This window comes from Aulonocara stuartgranti (assembly GCF_965226115.1).
Source record: "Aulonocara stuartgranti genome assembly, chromosome: 12".
In the NCBI taxonomy this organism is placed as follows: domain Eukaryota; kingdom Metazoa; phylum Chordata; class Actinopteri; order Cichliformes; family Cichlidae; genus Aulonocara; species Aulonocara stuartgranti.
The window spans coordinates 37,291,582-37,313,238 of record NC_138948.1 but is presented as its reverse complement, the minus strand read 5'-3'; the positions used below and the strand labels follow the sequence as shown (position 1 = coordinate 37,313,238).

The following is a 21,657-nucleotide window of genomic DNA, read 5'->3' as shown; positions in this document are numbered from 1 at the left end:
GCTGGAAGAACTGGGAGTTGGCTGCATGTGTGTGTGTGTGTGTAAAACAGAGCGAGAGAGGACATTGACCTTGCTCTACTTACATTTAGTTTTCTTGCAATGGTGGTGATCCAGGAATTTAAGCCTCTTCTGCTGTTCTCTAAGTAGCTGTAAGTGGTTGTGCGTCATTCTGCAGAAGTGTGCCAAGCTAAATGCCTGGACTGCAAATGCGAATGTGGGTCCAGGTCCATAGTGAATAAATCAGATTGCAAAGAGAAGACTGTAAGTTGTATTACTTTAGCCATAGTAATGACGTAACAATTAAAATGACAAGTGATATAGTTGGGTTAGCTCTAATGGCTCATAACACCTTTGGATATTTCTATTTCTCTCATTTTGAAAAAATAATTACACCTTGAAGTTTACACCAATGGTTGCATAGCTACAAAGCATTTTTAAAAGGATATCACAGTGCAGTGTTTTGGTTAATGTACTGCAATTCTGCAATAGTCACAACAGGCTGTGACATGTTGTCATGACCTTTGGGGTGTTACTCCGCCCATTCGGGTAAGACAATTCATATGGCAATTCATATGGCGGTTTACGTGGTGCTGATCAGTATAAAACCCAAGAATAATCTTTAAAAATAAAGAAAAAAAGCGTGAATAATGTTCTCATAAAAATAGAATATACGTTAAATTGGTTCTCAGTTTTATGTTACCTAACAAAACACTGTAACATTTTCATGGTTCAATGGGCTATCAAACACGTAATCAAGTAGATGATAAATGAAGTGTAGAGAAAACTAAGCGCAAAGTCTCCAAATGACGGGATGTTGAGTTTAGCAGCACTGCGTTTTTAAAATGACACAGACTCTGTTTGGAAGCAGTGGTACCTTTAACCGGTTTAGGAATGGATAAATCAGGGTAACATTAAGCTTTCCCGAAGCCCCAACCTCAGCCCAAGCCACCTCTTTAATTAGACGTCATTAGCTATACAATAGCAATACAATGATCAGTGTAGCTGCTCTCCTACATGTTACAATAAAGATTAACGTCCAGGCATCCATAAAAAGAGGATTTACCAAGTTTAACAGAGATAGCAAAAAGTTAACTTGCTTGTAATGTATGTTTGCACTGATTGCCGATCACGCTTCAACTGAGTCGTCCTCGGTCAGAAGGAATGGTACTCCACAGTGAAGTAGTTCAAATAACTTTACTAAGGAGGTGGCAGATGACATCAACAGGATGTACAGCGTTTGTAGGGAGGCATTACAGTATTCACATGCAGGTGAAGGGGGTATGAGTGTGTATATGGGTGTGTGTGGTCATATGGTAAGCACGCACACAGTATTAACTCACACAGGAATGCAAGTAAATACGTTATCCTCCGACACACCTCTCATCTGTGCAGAACTGCGCTGAACACGTTCCCAACCGGAAGTACAGATACCGAGGTGCATCATGGGTAACGTAGTATAAACAGTTACAATGAACAAGCGGACTTTTAACATTGCTAGTTTCCATCTATTCAATTCAATTCAGTTTTATTTATATTTTTATATAGTGCCAAATCACAACAACAATTGTCTCTAGGATGTTTTATATTGTGAGGTAAAGACCCTAAAAACAGGGAAAATCCCAACAATCATATGAGCCTCTTTGAACAGATACTATTTTCTGACTGATGCATTTCTACAAAACTAAACCACGCAGCTCTGCTATCACTTCAGACATGAATGAAGACAGAAAACCAAACAGCAGTGATGCTTGGATGGTCACTGAAGTTGTGCTAGGTGGCATATAACTAGTGGCTAGCTTCAGAGTGAAGATAACGTTTATGTGAGGGTCCCCAAAGAGAACCTCACTGATGATCCATTCACAGCACGAGCTGAGTCATAAATAGTTTGGATTGCTTGCTTGAAAAATTCCTGATCCTCCACACTGATGTCTCAGTTAGCCTCCAAGTAGACGTCATTGTCTGTTTGGCGTCTGAGAGGGCAGTAGTTTTATCATAAGGTTTTCAAAACTGAAAACATGCAACACACATCAATATTGCTAATAAAAAGACGCATACGATGATCAGAAAGTATTACAACATGTCATCATCTGCCTTAGTTATCGGAGGAGGAGCTTGGACTCTGAAGCAGCGTTGGTACATCATCACTGAGGCTACGTTCACTCTGCAGGTCTTAATGATCAATTCCGATTTTTTGATCAAATCCGATTTTTCTGTCTGCTCGTTCACACTACAATTAAAATGCGACAGCAAACGTGCAAAAGAAGACTTCACACACAACGCGCTCTGTTTAGACCCAGACCGAACAGTGTTGTTTGACTGTTCTAGACTTTACGTTTCCCAATTTTGCTTAAAGTTGTAAAGTTTGTTATCTACATTTGGTCTAATAATGATCCTTATTGCTGTTTTAGAGGAGCTTCAAAGGATAGCTGCAGATTTCTGTCAGAATCTGCAGATTATACAGAACAAATAAAATGTTCACGTTTCTCCAACGTTGTCTTCCCAACAGTTTCACTGACATCTACACGGGATGGCCAGGAAGCGTTTGCGATGTCTTCTCCGGCGCTGATAATCGGCGTCTGTCTCGTGTCAGTGACGTAAAAGAAGGATTTAATGCGACATGACCGTTCAAACAGCAGTCGCTTTCTGAAACATCACATATATGTATCGGATTCAGAACCACATACGAAAGTGACCCAGATCTGATTTGAAAATATTGGATTTGTGCCGTTCACACTGTCACACCATGATCGGATAGATGGTCGCAGAGGGTCAGAAAAGTCGGATTTGGTGCGCTTTTGCCTGCAGTGTGAACGTAGCCTTAATAAGTGGACTGAAAATTTGTGGCCTAAGCCTGAAAACGGGGTCTGTGCCCGGTAAATGAAAGAGTCAGATGAAGAGCTATGGTGGGGATGTATGTATTTGAACTTGTATATAAAATTTGACCATGTGTGGATTAGAGAAAATCCAAAATAAATTCAAACTAGTGGACAATAAATAGATGAATAGAAACCAGTGAAAACCCCCCAAAATCTAAAAAAACAAAAAAGCTGAATGAAATAATATTAAGACCAGTATGTAATAAAACATGCAGGAATTCTAAGACACTACTATCTACTGTGCTGTTTTTTCATCCTCATTTTAATAATAAAAAGTGAAACGTCATCAGGATTGTTGCACTGACTCGTGCTACGTTCACAGACATCTCTGTGAACACTAAACCAGACAGACTCCGTTTTCAAAACATTTTTTTCTTTTGTATCCTCGACAGGTTTTCTGGAAAATCCTCAGTACAAAGTTTATTATCCTTAGAATAACAATTTCTGGGAAAATGAAAACATAAGCATCTATTAACACACAGTAAAATTTGGTTATGAGCCTGTAGTGTTGCTCTGTGATGCTTGCCAAGGGTCTTCCTTTGCCTGTAATTACTGGATCAAATTCACGTCACACATTAACATGAAGCAGGCAGCCAAATATGTTTTATTCCAACACTGAGAATTTATATCCTGAACTATGTTTTGTCCTTATATCACACTGAGATGCAGTTTTAGCCAAGCTTGGCCAACAGATGAATATGTTTGCTTGACCTAACTGAGTTGCTGGAGTGAAGGCTTCAGCACACACACAAGTCGTATTCTTGCTTCGTAGGCAGACTTGTAGGGATGTGGTCAGTGTTCTGGACAGGAGAGATTTAGTCGCTCGGGGTGTGTTTCGTCCCCGTCCCTGATTGTGTCCTCAAACTCCTCTCCACCGGTGCGTGGATAATTACCGGGTCCGCTCGCTGCAAGGGACTCCTCCTCTTTTCCCTCTTTTTATGTGCACCCATTTCTAATTATGCACTGCAAGGGAAGCTAAGGTCTGTTTTTCATAATTCATGTTTTGCTTACAAAGTGTAAAGACTGCTGTTCGCCAGACCTCTCACTCACTCCTCCACCCACCAAGTCCTTGTTAAATTTTTGTGTTGGTGCTGAGTTTAAACTAATATTTTTTTAAAGTGGAAACTCATCCTACCGTTATGATTAGCGCAAGTTCCTGCTGCTCCAGCCATGAGAAAACTGAACACATTTGCTCCAGCAGAGTAAGGAAAAGCTGCTCATGGACACAATTTTTCCCCTTTTTTAGAATTATAGTTTCAGGAAGGCTGCCAACTCCTACCACTCTCAGCTTTGGCACAGATGCTCATTTAAAGGAAATAAAGTTTTTCAAAATGATCTTTTTTTTTTAGTGCTGCAGTTCTGAGAAAGTGGCTGGATGTAACAGTGCTTTTGAAATAATCACATATAAAAGGCACAGACACAAAGAGCTCGCACACAAACTCAGTGACAGTTTGCTGTATGAAATCATACATATGCACACATCTATGTAGCACTGTTATACATGTTTGGACGATATAATATCATATTATAATTCTCAGAAGTTCTTTTCTATTGGATACTACACTATTCTGAGAAACTGGGATCACTGCATCTCTCAAAGCTTTGACTTTAAAGACAGCTCAGGGGCTGTAGGGTCAGCAGCTAGCAGCTAGCTAGCAAAATTCAATTCAGTCTTATTATTGGCAAATTTGCTCATTTCCTTTAATAACAGTAATTTGAGCAGTTAGTTGAACAATCATGATAATATCAATAAGCCAGTCATTATATCCTGAATTTTTATAGGCTTTCCTCTTTATGCTAAAACTATATTTGCTTTAAGGGTGTACGACAGTAGTTTCATGCTACATGCTACTACACAATCTTTTGCAATAACCAAAGGTTCAGTAACTGCCTGACAGAAAACCACTCATACTAGAACAGAATAATCCTGCAGCTGATCCAACCGTTCTGTCAGTCAGGACCAGGAGAGCAAGTGCCAGAGACTGCAGTTCGTCAGATGAATGCTTTGGGTGAGCCTTAAAAACTCAAAACTTCTGTTTAAATGTTATTTTGGTATAAAGTTACGTATAATCCAGGGTTTGGCCTCTGACAGGTAGAGGCCAAACCCTTTTTTCAGCATTTAGCTGCGTTCCAAACGTATTCGAGCAGTTTTGCTGGTGACTGAATGATGTTTTAAGCCTGTTGTCCAATTAGCATCCATTTTGGAGTGAATTACTCATTTACTACCATAATGGTGGTTAAGTGTTTGTGAGCTTAATTGTATCTTGATTCTAGTTATTGGACACATGTACAGACGGACAGATGTGGAAACTGCAAGAACCTCTGCGCTGGTTTTAGCAGCTGAGTCATGTTGCTGCTAGCTGATGAATTATTAGCACTCTTTACAAGCTGGCAGTGGAAATCTTGCATGGACTCACGTGTTGTGTTTGTAAAGGAAAAAGATGACAGCTGCAGCTTTGCTTTGTTTCATTAAATCACTGTGTTATTACTGGCAGTCCTGCTGTCATATTCCCAGCGTCTTGGACCCAGAGCTTTGAGGATTTGTGAGTTCCCCTGCCTCTGCCCTCCTTGTGCTGAGTTAATTTCATTCCCATGTTAAGTTGCATCTTACTTCCTGTTTTATTTTAGTAGCTGTTTTTCCTGTGTCCTGTGTTGAGTTTAACTTCCCTCATGTCATTATTTTAATTATCTTCAGCTGTGTTCTCCACCTGTTTCCCATTTGCTCATTATCTCTTGTCTATGTTGTCCTTGTTGTGTCGTCCATGTAGCCGCGTGTCTCCTTGTGCTTCCATGTTCTCTGTGCTTCCTGAATTTGTATTCCTATTGACATCTGATCTTCAGATTCCCTGGCTTTGGTCCTGAAATGTTTTGGGATTTTCGGACGTCATGTAATTCCTGCACTAACAGCATTAAATGCTTTGAGCTTAATAATTCCCATTTCCTGCATTTGGGTCTGCTGAAATGAATCAACAGTCCACACAGCAGACAGCTGTCGTGGTTGCCTGTGATAGTTCAGCTTTAGCTTTCACATTTCCAAATATTCAGGTTCTATTTCCTAACACCTGCTACGCGGCTTTCAAACATGCTTTACTAGTGTTCTTGTAGTCTGGACTATTCAGCAGTTTTGAAAAATATAAACAACTCAAAGTGGAATCAGCACAGGACTGGAGTTTCATTCTAAACAGGGAGCTTTGAGTCTTTCACACAGCTCTGTCTGTTGCTGCAATCGGTGAATAAAGGCAAAAATACTCCCCAAGTATTTTGAATCTGTACTTTCGACTGAGTCTTGGGTCAACCCAACAAGAAATTTCACCTGTGCTGAATTTGTGGCATATGCCTTTCAGGATCATCAAAGAAACATGGATACTTGTTTTTTCAATTCAAATCACTATTATTTATATAGCAGCCAGTTCACAACATGATATCAAGATGCTTGATATTGTAAGGTAAAAGAAAGACAAGAGAGAAACCCAATGATGTGATGATTCCCTATGACCAAGTACTTGGTGACGGTGGGAAGGAAGAATTCCCTTTAATAGGAAAAGACCTCTGGCAGAACCAGCATCAGTGAGGGTCAGCTCTGAGTGTGATTGGTTGGAGGGGCGAGGGGAAGAAGGAAAACAGCGGTATCGTTCAGTGAAAACTGAAACTACCCTTAGCTTGTGTAGCATGTTAGCGATGTTGACTGCGGCATGTTGATCCAAACTGCTAAATAAGTAAATGTCGGGGTATCTGACATGCTTCAACTTAAAATAAATATAAATATTTATTGATGGTCTGTTTTACAGTTCGCTCGTAAAAGTCAAAAAATGAAAAGAAATCTTCAAAATAAAAAAATAGAAATAATAAAAATGCCAAATGCCCATCCAACCTCGCAGCGGCTTGATTTAACTGCCACTCCACTCATCACTGCATCACAAACGCCTCTGACCCCTCACAGCACGCCATCTCTGAATGAATACGATATGTACACATGTAGAAAACTCGCACTCGGAGGTACAAACTCTCTTCCAACAGACAAGTCTTATTATCGATAGTGTTTATATTTCTCACAAAACCGAGGACAACAGTGACGCGTACAAGAATGTGCAGAAGCAGCACAACATGAAGAGCTCAGTGAGGTTTGTTACAGCAGCCTGGGACAGATCACCGTATTCCACAAGCAGCAGCGACAGCTCTCCCCCATTCACAGCATATATATTTCCATCTTGCTCTCACACACACACACACACACTCACACACACCTTTACAGTTTAACCCCCAAAATTTCATTGTTATTTTCATTGTTTATTGCCAGCTGTTTATTGGTAAAAACTATATTTTAAAACAGTTCTTTGAGCTTTTGTCCAAAGTGGAGGAAAAGGAAAAGGAAAAGGAATGGGCATGCACCGAGACGGGTCTCAGTAACCTGGTGGATGTTAATGAAATCGATCGCATCATTTGGTGAGGTTTAGTATCATGAACTGATCTGCATCGGGCCGCCAGTGCATTAAACTAAAAGTCGAGACTTTGAACAACAGCTTTTTAGCCAAGTTTAAGTGAAGACGATTCAAAAGAGTTGAGATCAAAAACAAGAATTATTTGCCTCTCGCCTTTTTCTTTTAAATTAAAGTGCAGCCGAATGGGCTTTACTGCACGTTCACACAAACACAAAGAGGAACAAGCCAGAACTCACACACATACATAAATGCGCACAAGGAGTCGAGTTAATTCAGTCATACTGCTTTGTTCTGATGCAAATCACTCACGTGTGACCGACTTTTAGAAACAGCAGTTAAGATAAGTGGACCGTAAGGCACGTGGCAGTCATAGGATATTGTAACCTGTGTTTAATCTCAGATTTCCAAAACAAAAGAAAGAAAGAAAGAAAGAAAGAAAGAAAGAAAGAAAGAAAGAAAGAAAGAAAGAAAGAAAACGATTTTTTACAATCCTTCTAACAGTGACTCTTGTACAATATAACATAAATACTGTGCTGGAAAAAACAATATTCCAAATTTTTTTTGACCAGTTTCAGTCTCTCTCTGTAAACATTGAAAAATGCAAATCAAGTCTCCTCAGTTCTCAACAAGACAACATCAAAATAACAACAAATGTTCGGTGTGTAAGGCTCAGCCACCTCACTAATCAAACAGTCTCTAAAGGAAACCTTTTCAGTTTGCTTCCTTTTGTTTTCTAATCCGTTAAATGTTCCAAGGAGTGAACCGTGCTTAATTGTAGATCCACAAGGAGCAGAGGTGAGCAGGGGGGAGCTAAGGGATGGGGCCAGGGAGGGCAGGGGAGAGGGGGCTGTGAAGAAGGGCTCCATCTATCAGAAGAGGCTGGTCAGCGTGGTCTGTGATGGGCTCCGGCACTCGTGGACATCCATGCTACCCGGCACGGAGGTGAGCACAGAGGTGACAGTGGGCATGGTGGGGTTGGTCAAGTCCGTAAGGGTGGTGGGTGTGCTGGAGGGACTCATGGAGGCGTTGGAGATCTCAGAGGCCGGGCCTGACGGTGTACCACCCTGCAGCGTGGAGCCGTCGGACGCCTTGTCTACCCCGGTGCTCTCCTGCCGCAGCAGGTTCCTCCTGAATTTGGCCCGAGCGTTTTGGAACCACACCTGCAGATGGATGATCTGTTAGTACACTTCTAAATACCAAAACAAACCCACGCGTGTTTGATATCATAAAGAAATAACATTCATGCAGAAAAACATTATTATTACATTATTACAGGACTTTCAGTTCAACCTATTTGGTCGTTCCTGAGTGTGCAGATGGTTTTGCTTTCTTGGGTCCAGGTTTTGAAATATAAACATTTTTTTATTTGGAGCCGTTTCCTTCAGTAAAATAATTCCACATATATTTGTTTTGGTGCTGAAATGTAATTTTCAGTGGTGTGAGCACTTCCAGTATATTGGGCTAAAAGTCTGCACACCACTAAAGATAGATTTCAATATGTTCCTCTGCCCTTTCTACACTGTTCGATTAACCGGGAACTCCTGTTTCCAACATTCAACACACTACTTTTATGCATTATGTTTGCTGTTGGTCATACAGTTTTCTGCAGACTGTAGTCTGAAGTGTTCTGCTACATAAATGCCAGCCCGCTCCTTTAACAGTCTGTATGTAAACTGGATTTCTAACAAAATGTGAACACACTGAACATGATTTCTTCTCTCAGTCTTGTCACTTCCTACAGCAGGTAATACAGTTCAGGCTCTTCAGCTGCCTCACCACACAGCACCGACACTAATAAAAAGAGGACGTGATACTCATGCTGATGGATTACCTACTGTATCCCAGGCAGGTCTCGAAGCTAATTTTGATGCTCTAGTAAAATAAAGGAGACCCATACCTGCCTGAAAGCTGGGAAAAGCCCTCTCAGGGGTATCAGCCTCTTGTGTTGGAAACTGGCTAGTTGTGAGGTATCAGCTGAGAGGTAACTAACACATGTTCATGTTTCCAGAACGCACAGTTGGAAACGGCAAAAGGGTCAATCACAAGACCGACACAGACAAATAATAATTCATTACATAATTGTTTGCTTACTTGACTTTAACAGCTAAAGCACCAAACGTGTTTCACGACAGTTGGTGATGAAAACCAGAGAAAGGAGTTTAAATATCTGAAACCTAAGTAAGTATGTAAGTATGAAAATTTTAACTCAGCTTTAACTGAACGCATTTCACAATTTTTCTTTGACTAAGACCAAAACTTCTCCGCACCTAAACCAGCCTGTGACAAATGTAGAAACTGTCACAGTCAAGCAACAGACGTGTATCTCTTGGGGAATAAGTATATTTCAAAAATGTAAATATATCAAAATATAACGCGGCTTGTGATGTCACTGAATCTCAAGAATACCCATATTATCTCCATTATCTAGCGAGCATCTCTTTGTGTCTCTTTAAAGTCTGTTTGCAGATGTTCTGACTGGAGACAAAGATAAAAGAACACTTGGAAACACTAAGCCTGAGCGCTCGTCCTCTGTGTGTAAAAGCTATAAAAGCCTTTACTTTTCATGGCTGTTCACACAAAAGAAATTAAGCCATTTCTTTTATTATGCTTGCACATGAAAATAGAGAGCAATGTCCTCCTGCTTTCATTGACCCTGGCAAAAAGCAACACGGGTCCTATTTACAGTGTTTGCAGAAAGAAATGCAGTTATGATTTTACACATTTGCAATAAGATTAACGATATCCTTATTTTTTTATCACAACCTTCTTTTTTTGCTCTGGGATTTTCATTTATTTGTCATGTTTTTGAATATAAGATTTCCTCTCTTTTTCCAGTAATAAAAGTGTGTTCTGTGATTTGCAGAGCGAACGAGGCAGCAGCCGAGCTGAGTGTTGGGAAGTGTTAGTGATGGAGTCATGATGGAGCCATGGGAATCGGGCGGCTAGAGAGTCGCTTCAGCTGAAGTAACAGACATGAAAACTCGAACGCATCAAAGCAAAACGACTGCTTTGTTTTCTGTGAGCGTTAATTAAAGCAGCGGGATGTTTTTTTTCTTCCTTCTCAGTAAAATTTTGATTTAGAAACCTTTTTGTCTTATTTTTCTTCTTTTCAGTACCCCAGATAATTTGCTGTCGTCTTTTGTGGAAATCAAATGCTCTGTTGTGTTGTCACATTCTTTGCATGTATTACAGAGCTTTTTGCTTTTCATCCCTCACTCGTCACCACAACATCACATCATCCACTGAGTTATATTACGTTTCATTTTTTTTAACATTTCTCTTTGATTTCCAGGTAATTTTGGTTTCCAGCATGAACAGAAATATTAAGTCTGTTTTTCCTGAAGGCAATTAGAAATTCTGCTTCTGCTGTTATGAAAACGAGAAAAGAAAACAGAAACAAAGTAAGGGAATCCAATTCTGATTTTGTTTTACTTGTTTCCTAAAAGTCTTCCAAGAACTTGAGATGAAAAACAGCAAAATCATAAAATAAAGCAGCTGATTTGGCTCCTAACTGTAAAACACCACTTCATTTATATTACCACTGGTTATCACTGGAAATGTTGCCCTGTTGGCTTGTGCGAGCTACTTTTAGTAACAGAAAAGTGAACTGTGGTCGAGAAGTGAGAGGCTGCTGGCGCTACCTGTAAGACCCGCTTGGTGAGGCCAGTTTTCTGGGCAAGCTGCTTGAGGTCCTTGGCGTCTGGGTTGTGGTTGATGGCAAAGTAGGACTTCATGGTCCTCAGCTGGTGATGCTTGAAGGACGTCCGCATGCGCTTGGTCTTCTGACTGGAGCTGTACTGGGAGTCCCTGTCCATGGATTCGCCGTCGTTCTCGTTACAGCTCAGCGCTTCATGTCAGCAGGGAAAGGAGGACAGTGGGTTAAGACAAGTTGGAACTCATTATTAACGTCATCATTTCATTCCTCTGCTGCTGTTTATGAAATTCTCATGTCCCCAGAGTATTATACTGTTACCAGCAAGGAGGTGAAAATATATTTCAAAGAATAGCCTGGGCATTTAAAACCTGCGCTTTCAGTTCAATTTAATATTATTTATATAGCACTTGGTGAAAAACAAAATCCTTTTCACAGAAACAGACCTCTGGCAGAACTGTTGTGCCAAATTTGGGGGGGGGGGGGGGGGGGGTATTTTGTAATTCTTTTCACATATTATTTTATTTAAACGTCTACATTAAATTCAGCAAGAGATCTATAGAAACTTTGTGCACTGAGGGGCTTCGTGAGGCGCTGACTTTAAAGCACGACAGTGTGACTGATCCAAATAACTAAACTGTAAAAAAAAGAAGAAAATTGTTTTCTAAGCTCTATTATTGTACACATCTCTTTGTAAATACAATAAAAACGCCTCATTCTGTTTAAATCTGCACAGAAATACAAAGTGACCAAACAGCTGTTTCTTCCAGCTGCAGATCACCTCCTCTCCTTGTGCACCACACCAGTCTATTTGTTTGTGTCTTTCTGTCCTAGGAGGAGGTGCGAGCCTGGATACAGCCATCTCTCTCTCTCTCTCACACACACGCACACACACGCGCACGCACGCACACACACACACACACACACACACAGTAACAACAACACACATGTATTTGTCCCCAGCCTGAAAAATTCTTGGCAATATTCAAAGTGTTGCTGCATGCATAACAGTTCGCGTTCAATATCAGAACGCTGCAAACGATGAATATGAAGTGAGTGAAAACCAACGGAATAACACTTCACTTAATTAGCCGATACACACCAGGCAGAACAAATGCTGCTTTCTGGCCAAAACATATGCTGTAGCATTTTTTTTTTTTTACAAAAAATAGGAGAAAAGCAGCTTGTAGACGGTTTCCTTTTCCCTGGTCTTCCTGCACAGTTATGGCCGTTTGTAGGAGCTGGCGCAAGGTTAGGGTTAGAGCTGTTCTCATGAGTCTATTCAGGTGAAGCTTTCGTGTTGTGTGTGGCTGCAAACAGAAGAGGGCGCATCGCTTCTTCACTCTCATCACTCAGCTTCACGAGCTTTTTCTTGTTTTTTCTTAAATGCCCACATTGAAAAAGATAAACTAATTCACAGCATTTTATTTATATAAATTACTTTTCCTTCCGTTATCGTCATCATGACGGCCTTTGTGTGTGTGTGTGTGTGTGTGTGTGTGTGTGTGTGTGTGTGTGTGTGTGTGTGTGTGTGTGTGCGCGTGCGTGCGTTTTCTTTTGACATTTTTTTTACATTTAAACGTCAATCACTCTGTGAAATTATGTCAACTTACACATCTTTTTCTACGTCTACGTTTTAAGGAAAGAGAAATCCGAACAAAAAGCGTTCTTGTGTGATCACTCCGAGGCTTTAACACCATGTTAGCTGCAATCGCCTTGTTTTTACGTGAATATGGGAAAAGGATGAGAGTCCAACCACATATTGCTGCCGTTAGCAACTTATTGCGCTCCCTACTCCCTCTTCAAGTGAATAACTCATCAAATCACATTGATCTGGCTGAAATACACCCAGTTTGGCTTGGTCCCAATACAAAAAAACAAAAACGCTCACTCAATGTGTCTATGCCTGTGTGTGCGAGCGAGTGAGAGAGGGGTACAGGGAGGTGGTTTGGGGGGTAGGGTGAGGTGGTGTGTGCGTGGGTGAGGAGTTCTGGTGGTGTTGGGGAGGGGGGTGGGGTCTGTAGATGTCTATGGAGCCTGACAAGTGGAAAAGGGCGAAAGCAAAAGCCGGCACATCAAAAAACTTTTCTTTTCACTCCACAAAGTGGACATGGGAGGAAAAAAGGTTTAGCATCCGCACACTGTTGCCACTGAACATTTAGTTGTATTGAGTTGTATGAAAAGTCCAGTCCACATATTTCAGTCCGCATATTGAGGCTGTTTGCCATAAATAAGGTCTAACTTGTTTCTATGCTGCACTTTTCTGCTTTGTAACCTGTGGCTGTTTTTGTCCCGTGGCCCCACACGTGGCCCGCGAGCTTTTTCTTTGTTTATTAGTTCAGGCTTATTCGTGCAGGGTGTTTAGCGTCTACACCAACGCGCTGCTGATACTTCAAAACTGAGCCGAAAATGTGCAGACTCACAAAGTGTGTATGATCCAGAAGAGGTTACGGGAAAGTGCGCAAAAAATGTAAAAACGCACAACAAATGGAAAGGTTCACTATTACGCACAATTCGGTGTTAAAATATTACAGAGACACCAGGACGGGTTTAAATCTTCTGATATCTCAGTTTGAAGTTACAGTGAACTGTAAATGGAGATATTAAAGCAACAAAGATGTTGTTTTAAATATCGAATAAGTTGTATGGTAAAGCTCAAACAGCGTCACCACTGAGGACGCCACAGCACAGTAAAAACCTCTAACGGAATGTTACAAAAACATTTTTCATTAATGGAGTCTGTCAGCTTCAGTCAGCTCCCTCCACGCTTCGTGGCTCTTGATCTCCACTTTGGACAAAAGCTCAAAGAACTGTTTCTTAAATTTCTTTAAAGGTCTAAAACGATTCAGGCAAAACTTGGCATTAATTAAATAAAAAGGAACAAAAGCAAATTATAACTATATCACGTTTTCAATATAATTTCGATCATTCTTTTCTTTCGCTTGTCGAGATTCATTTTACCTGCATTATAAGCAGCCAGCTCGGCCCCTGGCCCAGGACTTTTCCTCTTCCTCGGCCTTCCTTTCTGCACCGTCCCCACGCTGCTGAAGTAGGATAGTCCGAGCGTGTTGGCCGGGCCCAGGCCTTTGTGCGGCACCACGTCCGCGTGGTTAAAATGTGTCTCATATTCTCCCTGGATGAGAGTCTCAAAGTGCAGCCGACAGTACACCAGACTGTCTTTCATGCCAAAGTGGTCCCCGGTGGTGAGCATCTTGCTGCAGGTAGTGCAGGTGAAGCAGTTGAGGTGGTAGACCAGGTCCCGAGCTCGCATCACCATCTCCGAGGCCGAGATTCCCAGGTGGCACCGAGCGCATCTCTGCACCGAAAATCTTCTGCGGACAACACAGAAACCTCATCAGCGGCTGGATGCGAAAGCTGGTGGGCTGTGCTGGTAAACTATGCAGTGGCACGTGTTTTTATGCAAACAGACCAACTTTGACGCACTTAAAGAAGGTGCAAAAAGTTTCCCTGTGGACGAGTGTGCTAAAACCTCGACAGCAGATAAGGGAGTTTGCTAAATGTGTTTAAAAAAAATACCTTTTGTATTTAAAATAGAATCAAAATAGGATTCTATTTTTTTATTTAATTTTCTTGGGCCCAAAGTATTCCTGAGGCTCTCTTTTATTGCAAGGTGGGGGTAGCGGGGGTGGTGGGGGTCACTCTCCCCTAGAGAGATGCTAACCTTAAAACTAACGCTTTCTTTATCTGATTTTCAGGGGAGGGGTTTAGCACAACTGTCAGCATGAATCACAGCTTTTCTTTGGGTCTTAAATGCTCAAAGAGCTTTGACAGGAAAACTCCGAACATCACATTTTCTAAAGAGTTGCAAACAGCTTGTATTCACTGCAGAAAATCCGCTGCAACGCCAGCATCAGTTCTATTTATGTGAAACTAAAAAAAATAATTATTTCATTGACACATTTTAGAATTACTAATGTTTTTAAATCTACCCCCCTCCCCTGCTCAAACCCGGTGCTGCTTTAGATGAAGATAATACAAATATTCACCAATCACATGACCGGGATTAGAGCCCCTGCGCGCTCTCCTACCTGTAGTAGTCCTCTTTGCAGTAGATGCTGCCGTCTTTGCTGAAGCAGGTGAGCTCGGACTCCAGGTTGAGTTTGCACTCGCAGCACTTGAGGCAGCGCATGTGCCACTGCTTGTCCACGGCCAACAGGTAATATCGGTCCGCGATTTTCCTGCCGCAGCCCGCGCACAGAGCCACGCGCTCGTTGGTCATGCATGGCATGGACTGCAGGTCGAAGCCGTCAGGACAAAAACACACGAACAAAAAAAAAAACAAAGAGAGAGACTCAAAATAAAATCCCGTAAAATCCTTGAAAGCTACAGGACCGCATCTCTATGATATTCTCCTCGAATATCAGCTCACTGCTGAGGGCCACCACTCCCGTGTGGCAAGAACAATAGTCTAAAGATTAAAATATCTATATCTATATATCTATATATACCTATAGATATAGATATATATATATATCTATATAGATATATATAGATATATATCTGTCAAATAGATATATAGATATAGATATTTTAATAAAATAATAAAGTATTTTAAAAGCTTCAATAATACAACATATTGAAATTAAAGTAAAATTAAAGTAGCTGCTCTTCTTTTCATCAAAAGACACAAGAAATTAGATATGTTAAAACGAGTATTTTTGTTTCAGTAAAGGAAATAATGAGCTACAATTAGTCTGAAGAGTCTTTACAAAGAGAGCATAAATTACACGGGTAACAGGGGAGGTCAGAGCGTCATTATTCTAATAATCCCGAATACTCAAAAAGCAATGTGCCAAATAAAACGAAGAGCTATATAATTGCATAATTATATAAGTATAATTGCACTTAAAAAGCTCATCGAAGTTCGTTGACATGCTGTGTGTGGGTTTGGAGGATACTGAAGAACATTTGTGGTCATGGGAAGCTGTGTCTGTGCTGTCAGTTTCTATCAGAAAATATAAACCCAGCCATGCTCGTAAAAGCTTTTAATATGAAACAAAGCCTTGTGAGACGAGCATTATTTTTCCAAAGGCCTGTGAATACGGACACATATGCACGCGCCTCTGATTTGCAAACTCTGAATAATAATAATAATAATAATAATAATAATAATAATAATAATAATAATAATAATAATAATAATAATAATAATAAGAAACACATTTTAAAAACTTGTTTGATTTTATTACAAATATAATTTATTATTACAAAGTAGTCTAACAATTTGGGATTTTTTTGTGAAAATATAAAAAATAAAAAGAAAGGTTGAAAATATGAATTTAAAAACTTACTAGCTTGTTTGCTGTAATGTAACGGGACAAAGTTGGGGCGTTTTTTGGACAGATTAATAGATATATGAATGTTTAATGTTTGCTTACAAAGCAATAACTATTTATATATTAAAAAAACAATTTATAAAAACAAATTGGTGAAGTTTGCAGACGAATGTCGTCTTTTTGAATTATTTCACTGTCTGCTCGTCTCAGGTTTTGTTCTGTCTGCAGCTTTGCTGAGATTAAGTTTTAGGTGAAAGTATGGCAGTAGGAATCAGAAGGTTTAGGCCTGTAACAGCAACTTTGAGAGCAACTTCAATGAAACAAATAAATGAAAGATAATTAGAGACGGGGGGAGAAACATTTTGTGGATACTTTCCCTTGAATTTAAAGTAAAATCAGATTGCTTGGAGCTGGAAGAGTGCAGCCGTTGACACATGTTTCCAGGCTGCCATGCTGCTTGCGCTAAATAGCCAAAGAGGGCCAAAACATGAGTCTCGCCTACCGTCTCTGACTCTCCCATATCGATGGCTGAGCTGATGGCCGCTGACTCGCTCTTTCCTCTCCGGTCCATTTCTTCCACCACACCGCGAACGTCGCCTCCGGGGAGGCCATGGAAAAGCATCGTAGCCGCCGATGGGAGGATGTTATAACTGTTCTCTTCAGATCTGCAAGCCAAGATGTCCATGAGAGGGGGAACCTTCTGCAATTATGCCACTCAAAATTTTCGATCTTTTAACGTTTCCTTTCTTGCCGTGACAAGCGAGAAATCCAGATCAGGGAGGAAAAAATATGAGGGAAAAACTGGACACGTGTTCTCCACACTACGTCTCATCTGCCAATGGAAACCGTCATCCGAATCTCTCCAGCTCTCGTTATTAATAAGCTATGATTAATTCATTAAAAAGCGCACAGATTTGCCTTCTCTTAGTGGCATCTATTTTATCTCAGGCATGATAATATGTTTCACTGCCAACTGCTCTTTCTAGATTTTCTTTTCCATTTACGGTGACTAAACATACCAACTATAGAAGCTCCCGTTGCATGGATCTCAGCTCTGCTCCTCGCCGGGAGTAATATTTCAGGTTTTCGACAGTCTGCAAAATATTTCCTCTTTTCTTCTGCAGAACAGTTCGTAACTCAGTACAAATGGCAGTGCCAAAAGATGAGCAGCAGCTTTCTACTGCATCGCCCAGCCCGAAAAATAATATTTCAAACAGAAAAAAACTAGACCTGGGTATTTGAGAAAGGCTTTTCCTCCTCCTTAACAGTCCAAGTTGAGACTTACGGCAAACTACTTTTGCTTTGCAGAAAGAAAAAATCATAAAAACAAAAACAAGCTTAAAAAACGAAAATAAAATCCTGGGAGAAGAAGCAGTTTTCCTTTACAGTAGTTTGTTTAGATAATGTTTTGTCTTGTGCCAAGGAGGCTGCATAGATGTGCGTAACAGCAGAAGAGGAGGAGTTGGCTTTACGTTGACTGATGATAGGCGAGTGTTAGCTGGCCCCCAAAACCGCCGTTCCTCCTTCTCAGGTCCGGTTGGACTCTCCGCTCCTTATCAACGGGACCCTGTTGCGTCACGACACACCATTTATGTTCATTGGCTGTTCCGCCGTCACCGAACTGTTTGGCCACTTTTACCGACCGGTCTAAAAACGCAGCAGTTCTCCCTTCGTTACACACGGAACACCGGCCAACCTCACACACACACAACACACACACACACCCTCCTCCTTCTGTCTGTCCGGAGCTGCTGCTTGAAAGGTCAGTTTTAAAGGAAAGAGAGCAGGAGAGAGTTTGAGCTGAGATGTTTGAGCTGTCTGTTTCTGGAGGTCTGCTAGGACCTTTGCTCGTCTGACGCACAGAGAGGGTTCCGCACAGCCTCACAGTGCTGCTGCTCCAGCTAACAGCCTCCTCATGACACCAAAGCGCTCTGCTTAATCTGCAGGGGTGGGTAGAGCGCGTGAAGTGCGTGAAACAACCCATAAAGAAGAGCATAGATATTATATTTGGATATTCTGGTCACAATTATTATAACGGAAAGTATATATATATAAAAAAAAAATATACCCCAAAAAAAAAAAACCCAGGGTAAACACTCTTTCTAGTAACTGTTAATTTAGTTTTTCATATTTTCATAACCCCCCCCCCCCCCTCTCTCTCCATATATATATATATATATATATATATATATATATATATATATATATATATATATATATATTACCTTGGGAAAATGTCACTTTTCTCCAGAGAAACTAAAACCAATCAGTAACAAGGTGAAGCAACTAGTTTAACTTGTGGGGCAAAGAACTTTATGTGATGTGAGGAACTGTTTATTTTATTTTATTTATTTGTTATTTATTTATTTATTTTTTTACTGGGGCTTTATTTCTACATCTTAGTTTCAAAGTGCTGATGCGTAAAATCATTTAGGCAAATCTGGGGGTCATCTCCGTGTTTTGTCATAGGTAAAACGCGGGGATTAAATCCAGAACATATTTACAATAATACTAATAAGAAGAAAAATATGCGATGAACTAAGAGATTTATACCTAAACTTTTTGATGTATGCACTGCATTACTGTAGGCTCTCTGGCACACAGTACAAAGCGTCATGAGGCAACTGCTGTTGTGATTTGGCGCTATTAAAATTGAAAACGCTGCATTTCCTGAAATTCTGTTTGTGACGTGACTTGATATAATTGTAGGCCGGCGGCTTCACTCTTCAAGCATTTCCACCTCTTGGACATGGCGAACAGTGGTGGCTGCTATAGCTGCATGAGTGAGACGCAACTGATCCAGGATCCGCTCGGTCTCTAATTAGCGCTCTGCTCTTAATGAAGCGGGGAGGGAGGGAGGAAGAAGGTTTGAGGGGGTGGGGGTAGCGAGGAGTGGACTTCGTCATCACAGGATGTGTTTGAAACAATTTGAGAGTTACTGTAGTTTGCTTCATATTCCTAATTTCTTCTTTCAGACATACCTGTCCTCTCCCCTCCCGCGCGTAACAGCCGGCGTTTAGGCTATTGTGAAGTTTTATAGCACAAATATGATGTTAAGCTCCTAAATCCTTATGCAAATTACCCCCTCTGTAATACCCCTAATTGAATACATGCATATTTATCATCTGTGTTTTCTATCTGCTATAATGCTGGCTTTATACATTAAACATAGCGGCAGCGGGCATGTCTGCGGGCGTGTATGAAATATGATATTAGCTGGTGGTGTAAGATTAAGGGAAAAATATTAGTTTGTATTTGTATCTGAAGGGGCCGGGCTGGTTTGTTGCTTGGGTTTGATTGGAGCGAGGAAGAAACGCAGAATTTTAGAGATAATATTATATATAATATATATATATAATATTATATATGAATATTCCTAGAAATGTGCTCACAATATTCACACAGCGAAGAGGAAGAAAAATCACAATATGAAAATTAAAAACAGTTCAAATGTGTTAAGGCCGGGCGGTGCTGCTTGACAAAAATAATCCAATATTTAATTAATCGACGGCACGTTTATTTAAAAAGGTAAAACTGAATTAATTAGCACTGCCCTCGCCCCCCCCTCTCTCTCTCTCTCTCCCTCTCTCTCACACACACATATGCTTGAACACAAAGTAATGAAGCTAGCTTTCTACATCTGTGTTTTATTAGTTCCACAGTGGTTATTAGGCTCAGTGCTCTCTGAACTTGTTGTATTGGCCCGTGCAGTTAAACAATGGCTTTACATATAACGAGTCTGAGATCAGATCAGGCTTGAATTTTGGTTCAAAAGTACAGTTTTGCTTCGTGCAGAGCATCAAACGTCGCGTCAGGTTCGGTGTTTTTCACCCTGACAGGGAAAAGTTTTGGAGGAAACTCTGTGAGTCGTGTTGCAGAGAGTTGACAAACGTGTGTTCACAAACACTTTTATATGAAGATGGTTCCACGTTTATTTTATTATTATTAATTTTATTTTATTCTTTACCTAGCCTAAGGATGTTACACACACACACACACACACACACACACACACACACACACACACACACACAACATTTAACTTATATATACAAGTTCAATGTTATTGAACCCTTTAGGGATGTCAGAGGATCCTGGCACTTCACGGTTACGGCCCTAATCACCAAATTAACTCAAATAAAGAAACCTGATCTCGTTCTCCAAAATAAATGAAAAACCTGGTGCCGATATATCTAAAAATAAATCTGCAGCAGTCATCACAAAATAAAATGTCATATTTATACTCAGGATGCATATCCTCCTAATTATATCACGTGTTGTTTATTTATTTATTCAAATAGAAATCAGTTTGGGACAAATTAAGGACATTTTCAGTTACTCACCTTCCTTTCATAATGTATAGCAATTGTGAGCTGTTACAGACGGAAGGCAGTTTCATGTATACAGCATAAATAACGCCTCCCTGACGATAGACCGGTGGGGACTGGTGCTGCTGATGGCTTGCCGTTTGATTCTCTTTCCAGCATCTTTTTATCTGCCAGTACAGAAGATGTGAGTCCACAGCCACGGTGTGTGTGTGTGTGTGTGTGTGTGTGTGTGTGTGTGTGTGTGTGTGTGTGTGTGTGTGTGTGTGTGTGTGTGTGTGTGTGTGTGATAGAGTTAGGGGGTGGTGTTGCTGCTTGTCGACAACTAAAATGCTGATGCAGCTCCACTGATTACTCCTTGTCCCGTAATGATTTCCAAACGAGGCGGCCATCAATAACACAAATCTGCATTTCTCAGAAAAACATCACCCTCGTCGGGCTGCTGGCATCTTTTTGATCTCTCCCCGTTTTTTAATTGTATTCAGCATAAAGGTAGTGGGGAGGCGTCGGGGTGCGTGGCTTTAATGGGATGCTGCTGTGGAGGTAGGGAGTGGGTTACACTCTCTCCGAGAGCGCGGCTGTAATTAAGAAAGGGAACAAAGCATAGGAGACTAAAAACACATGAAAGAGAGGAAGCGGAAAACCTAATCACTGTACGTGCGTCGTTTGCTCTGACGCCGCCGCGCACACGCACAGGAAGAATCGCACATGAGCGCAAACGAGCACACCTGAGCCTCTCACACATCACCCTCATCTACACACAGTCTGTGAGGGAGTGCTGTTCTTTCTGTGAGCTCTGTACGCTTCAGATTGGATCAGATTGACTCCCATCAAAATAAAAGTCATCTCATACCCTCAGCCAGCTGAGGGCCGCTAAACCTCAGGGGCCACTAAACAAAAACAAAAAAAGAAATGAGTTAACAAATACAAAGTTTCTTTTGATGTATTCTCACCCTCAAATTTCATTTATTTATAGTCCTGTAAAAATACTGTACCAAGCTCCATGTATTAAGGTATTTAGGAATAAGACTGGGAGTAAATAGTTGCACACACTCAAAGACCCTGATG

General features: G+C 40.8%; 1 protein-coding gene across 3 annotated transcripts; it reads right to left on the bottom strand.

Annotated features, from left to right (window-relative positions):
* Window positions 1-6,623: 6,623 nt before the first annotated feature.
* lhx2b (LIM homeobox 2b) lies at window positions 6,624-17,779 on the bottom strand. 3 transcript variants are annotated; one of them, XM_082555293.1, is made up of 6 exons: window positions 17,284-17,779; window positions 16,767-16,929; window positions 15,017-15,219; window positions 13,929-14,299; window positions 10,957-11,162; window positions 6,624-8,475 (listed from the first exon to the last, which is right to left on the bottom strand). In XM_082555293.1, exons 2-6 carry the CDS (start codon window positions 16,884-16,886, stop codon window positions 8,185-8,187), a joined length of 1,191 nt encoding a protein of 396 aa, XP_082411419.1. In that variant the 5' UTR covers window positions 16,887-16,929; window positions 17,284-17,779; the 3' UTR covers window positions 6,624-8,184. The 3 variants fall into 3 exon arrangements, with proteins under 3 accessions (XP_082411419.1, XP_082411417.1, XP_082411418.1); XM_082555291.1 differs by having other exon boundaries at window positions 16,767-17,779; XM_082555292.1 differs by having other exon boundaries at window positions 13,929-14,296; window positions 16,767-17,779.
* Between the last annotated feature and the right edge of the window lie 3,878 nt (window positions 17,780-21,657).

Bases quoted from the DNA above. Each gene is read 5' to 3' on its own strand.
- lhx2b (XM_082555291.1), bottom strand. From the start codon at position 16,949: ATGGACATCTTGGCTTGCAGATCTGAAGAGAACAGTTATAACATCCTC. The intron at 11,163-13,928 runs GTAAAATGAATC...GCTGACATGAAG, and splicing joins GCTGGCTGCTTATAATGCAG to CGCTGAGCTGTAACGAGAAC. The intron at 8,476-10,956 runs GTAGCGCCAGCA...ATCCATCTGCAG, and splicing joins TCACCAAGCGGGTCTTACAG to GTGTGGTTCCAAAACGCTCG.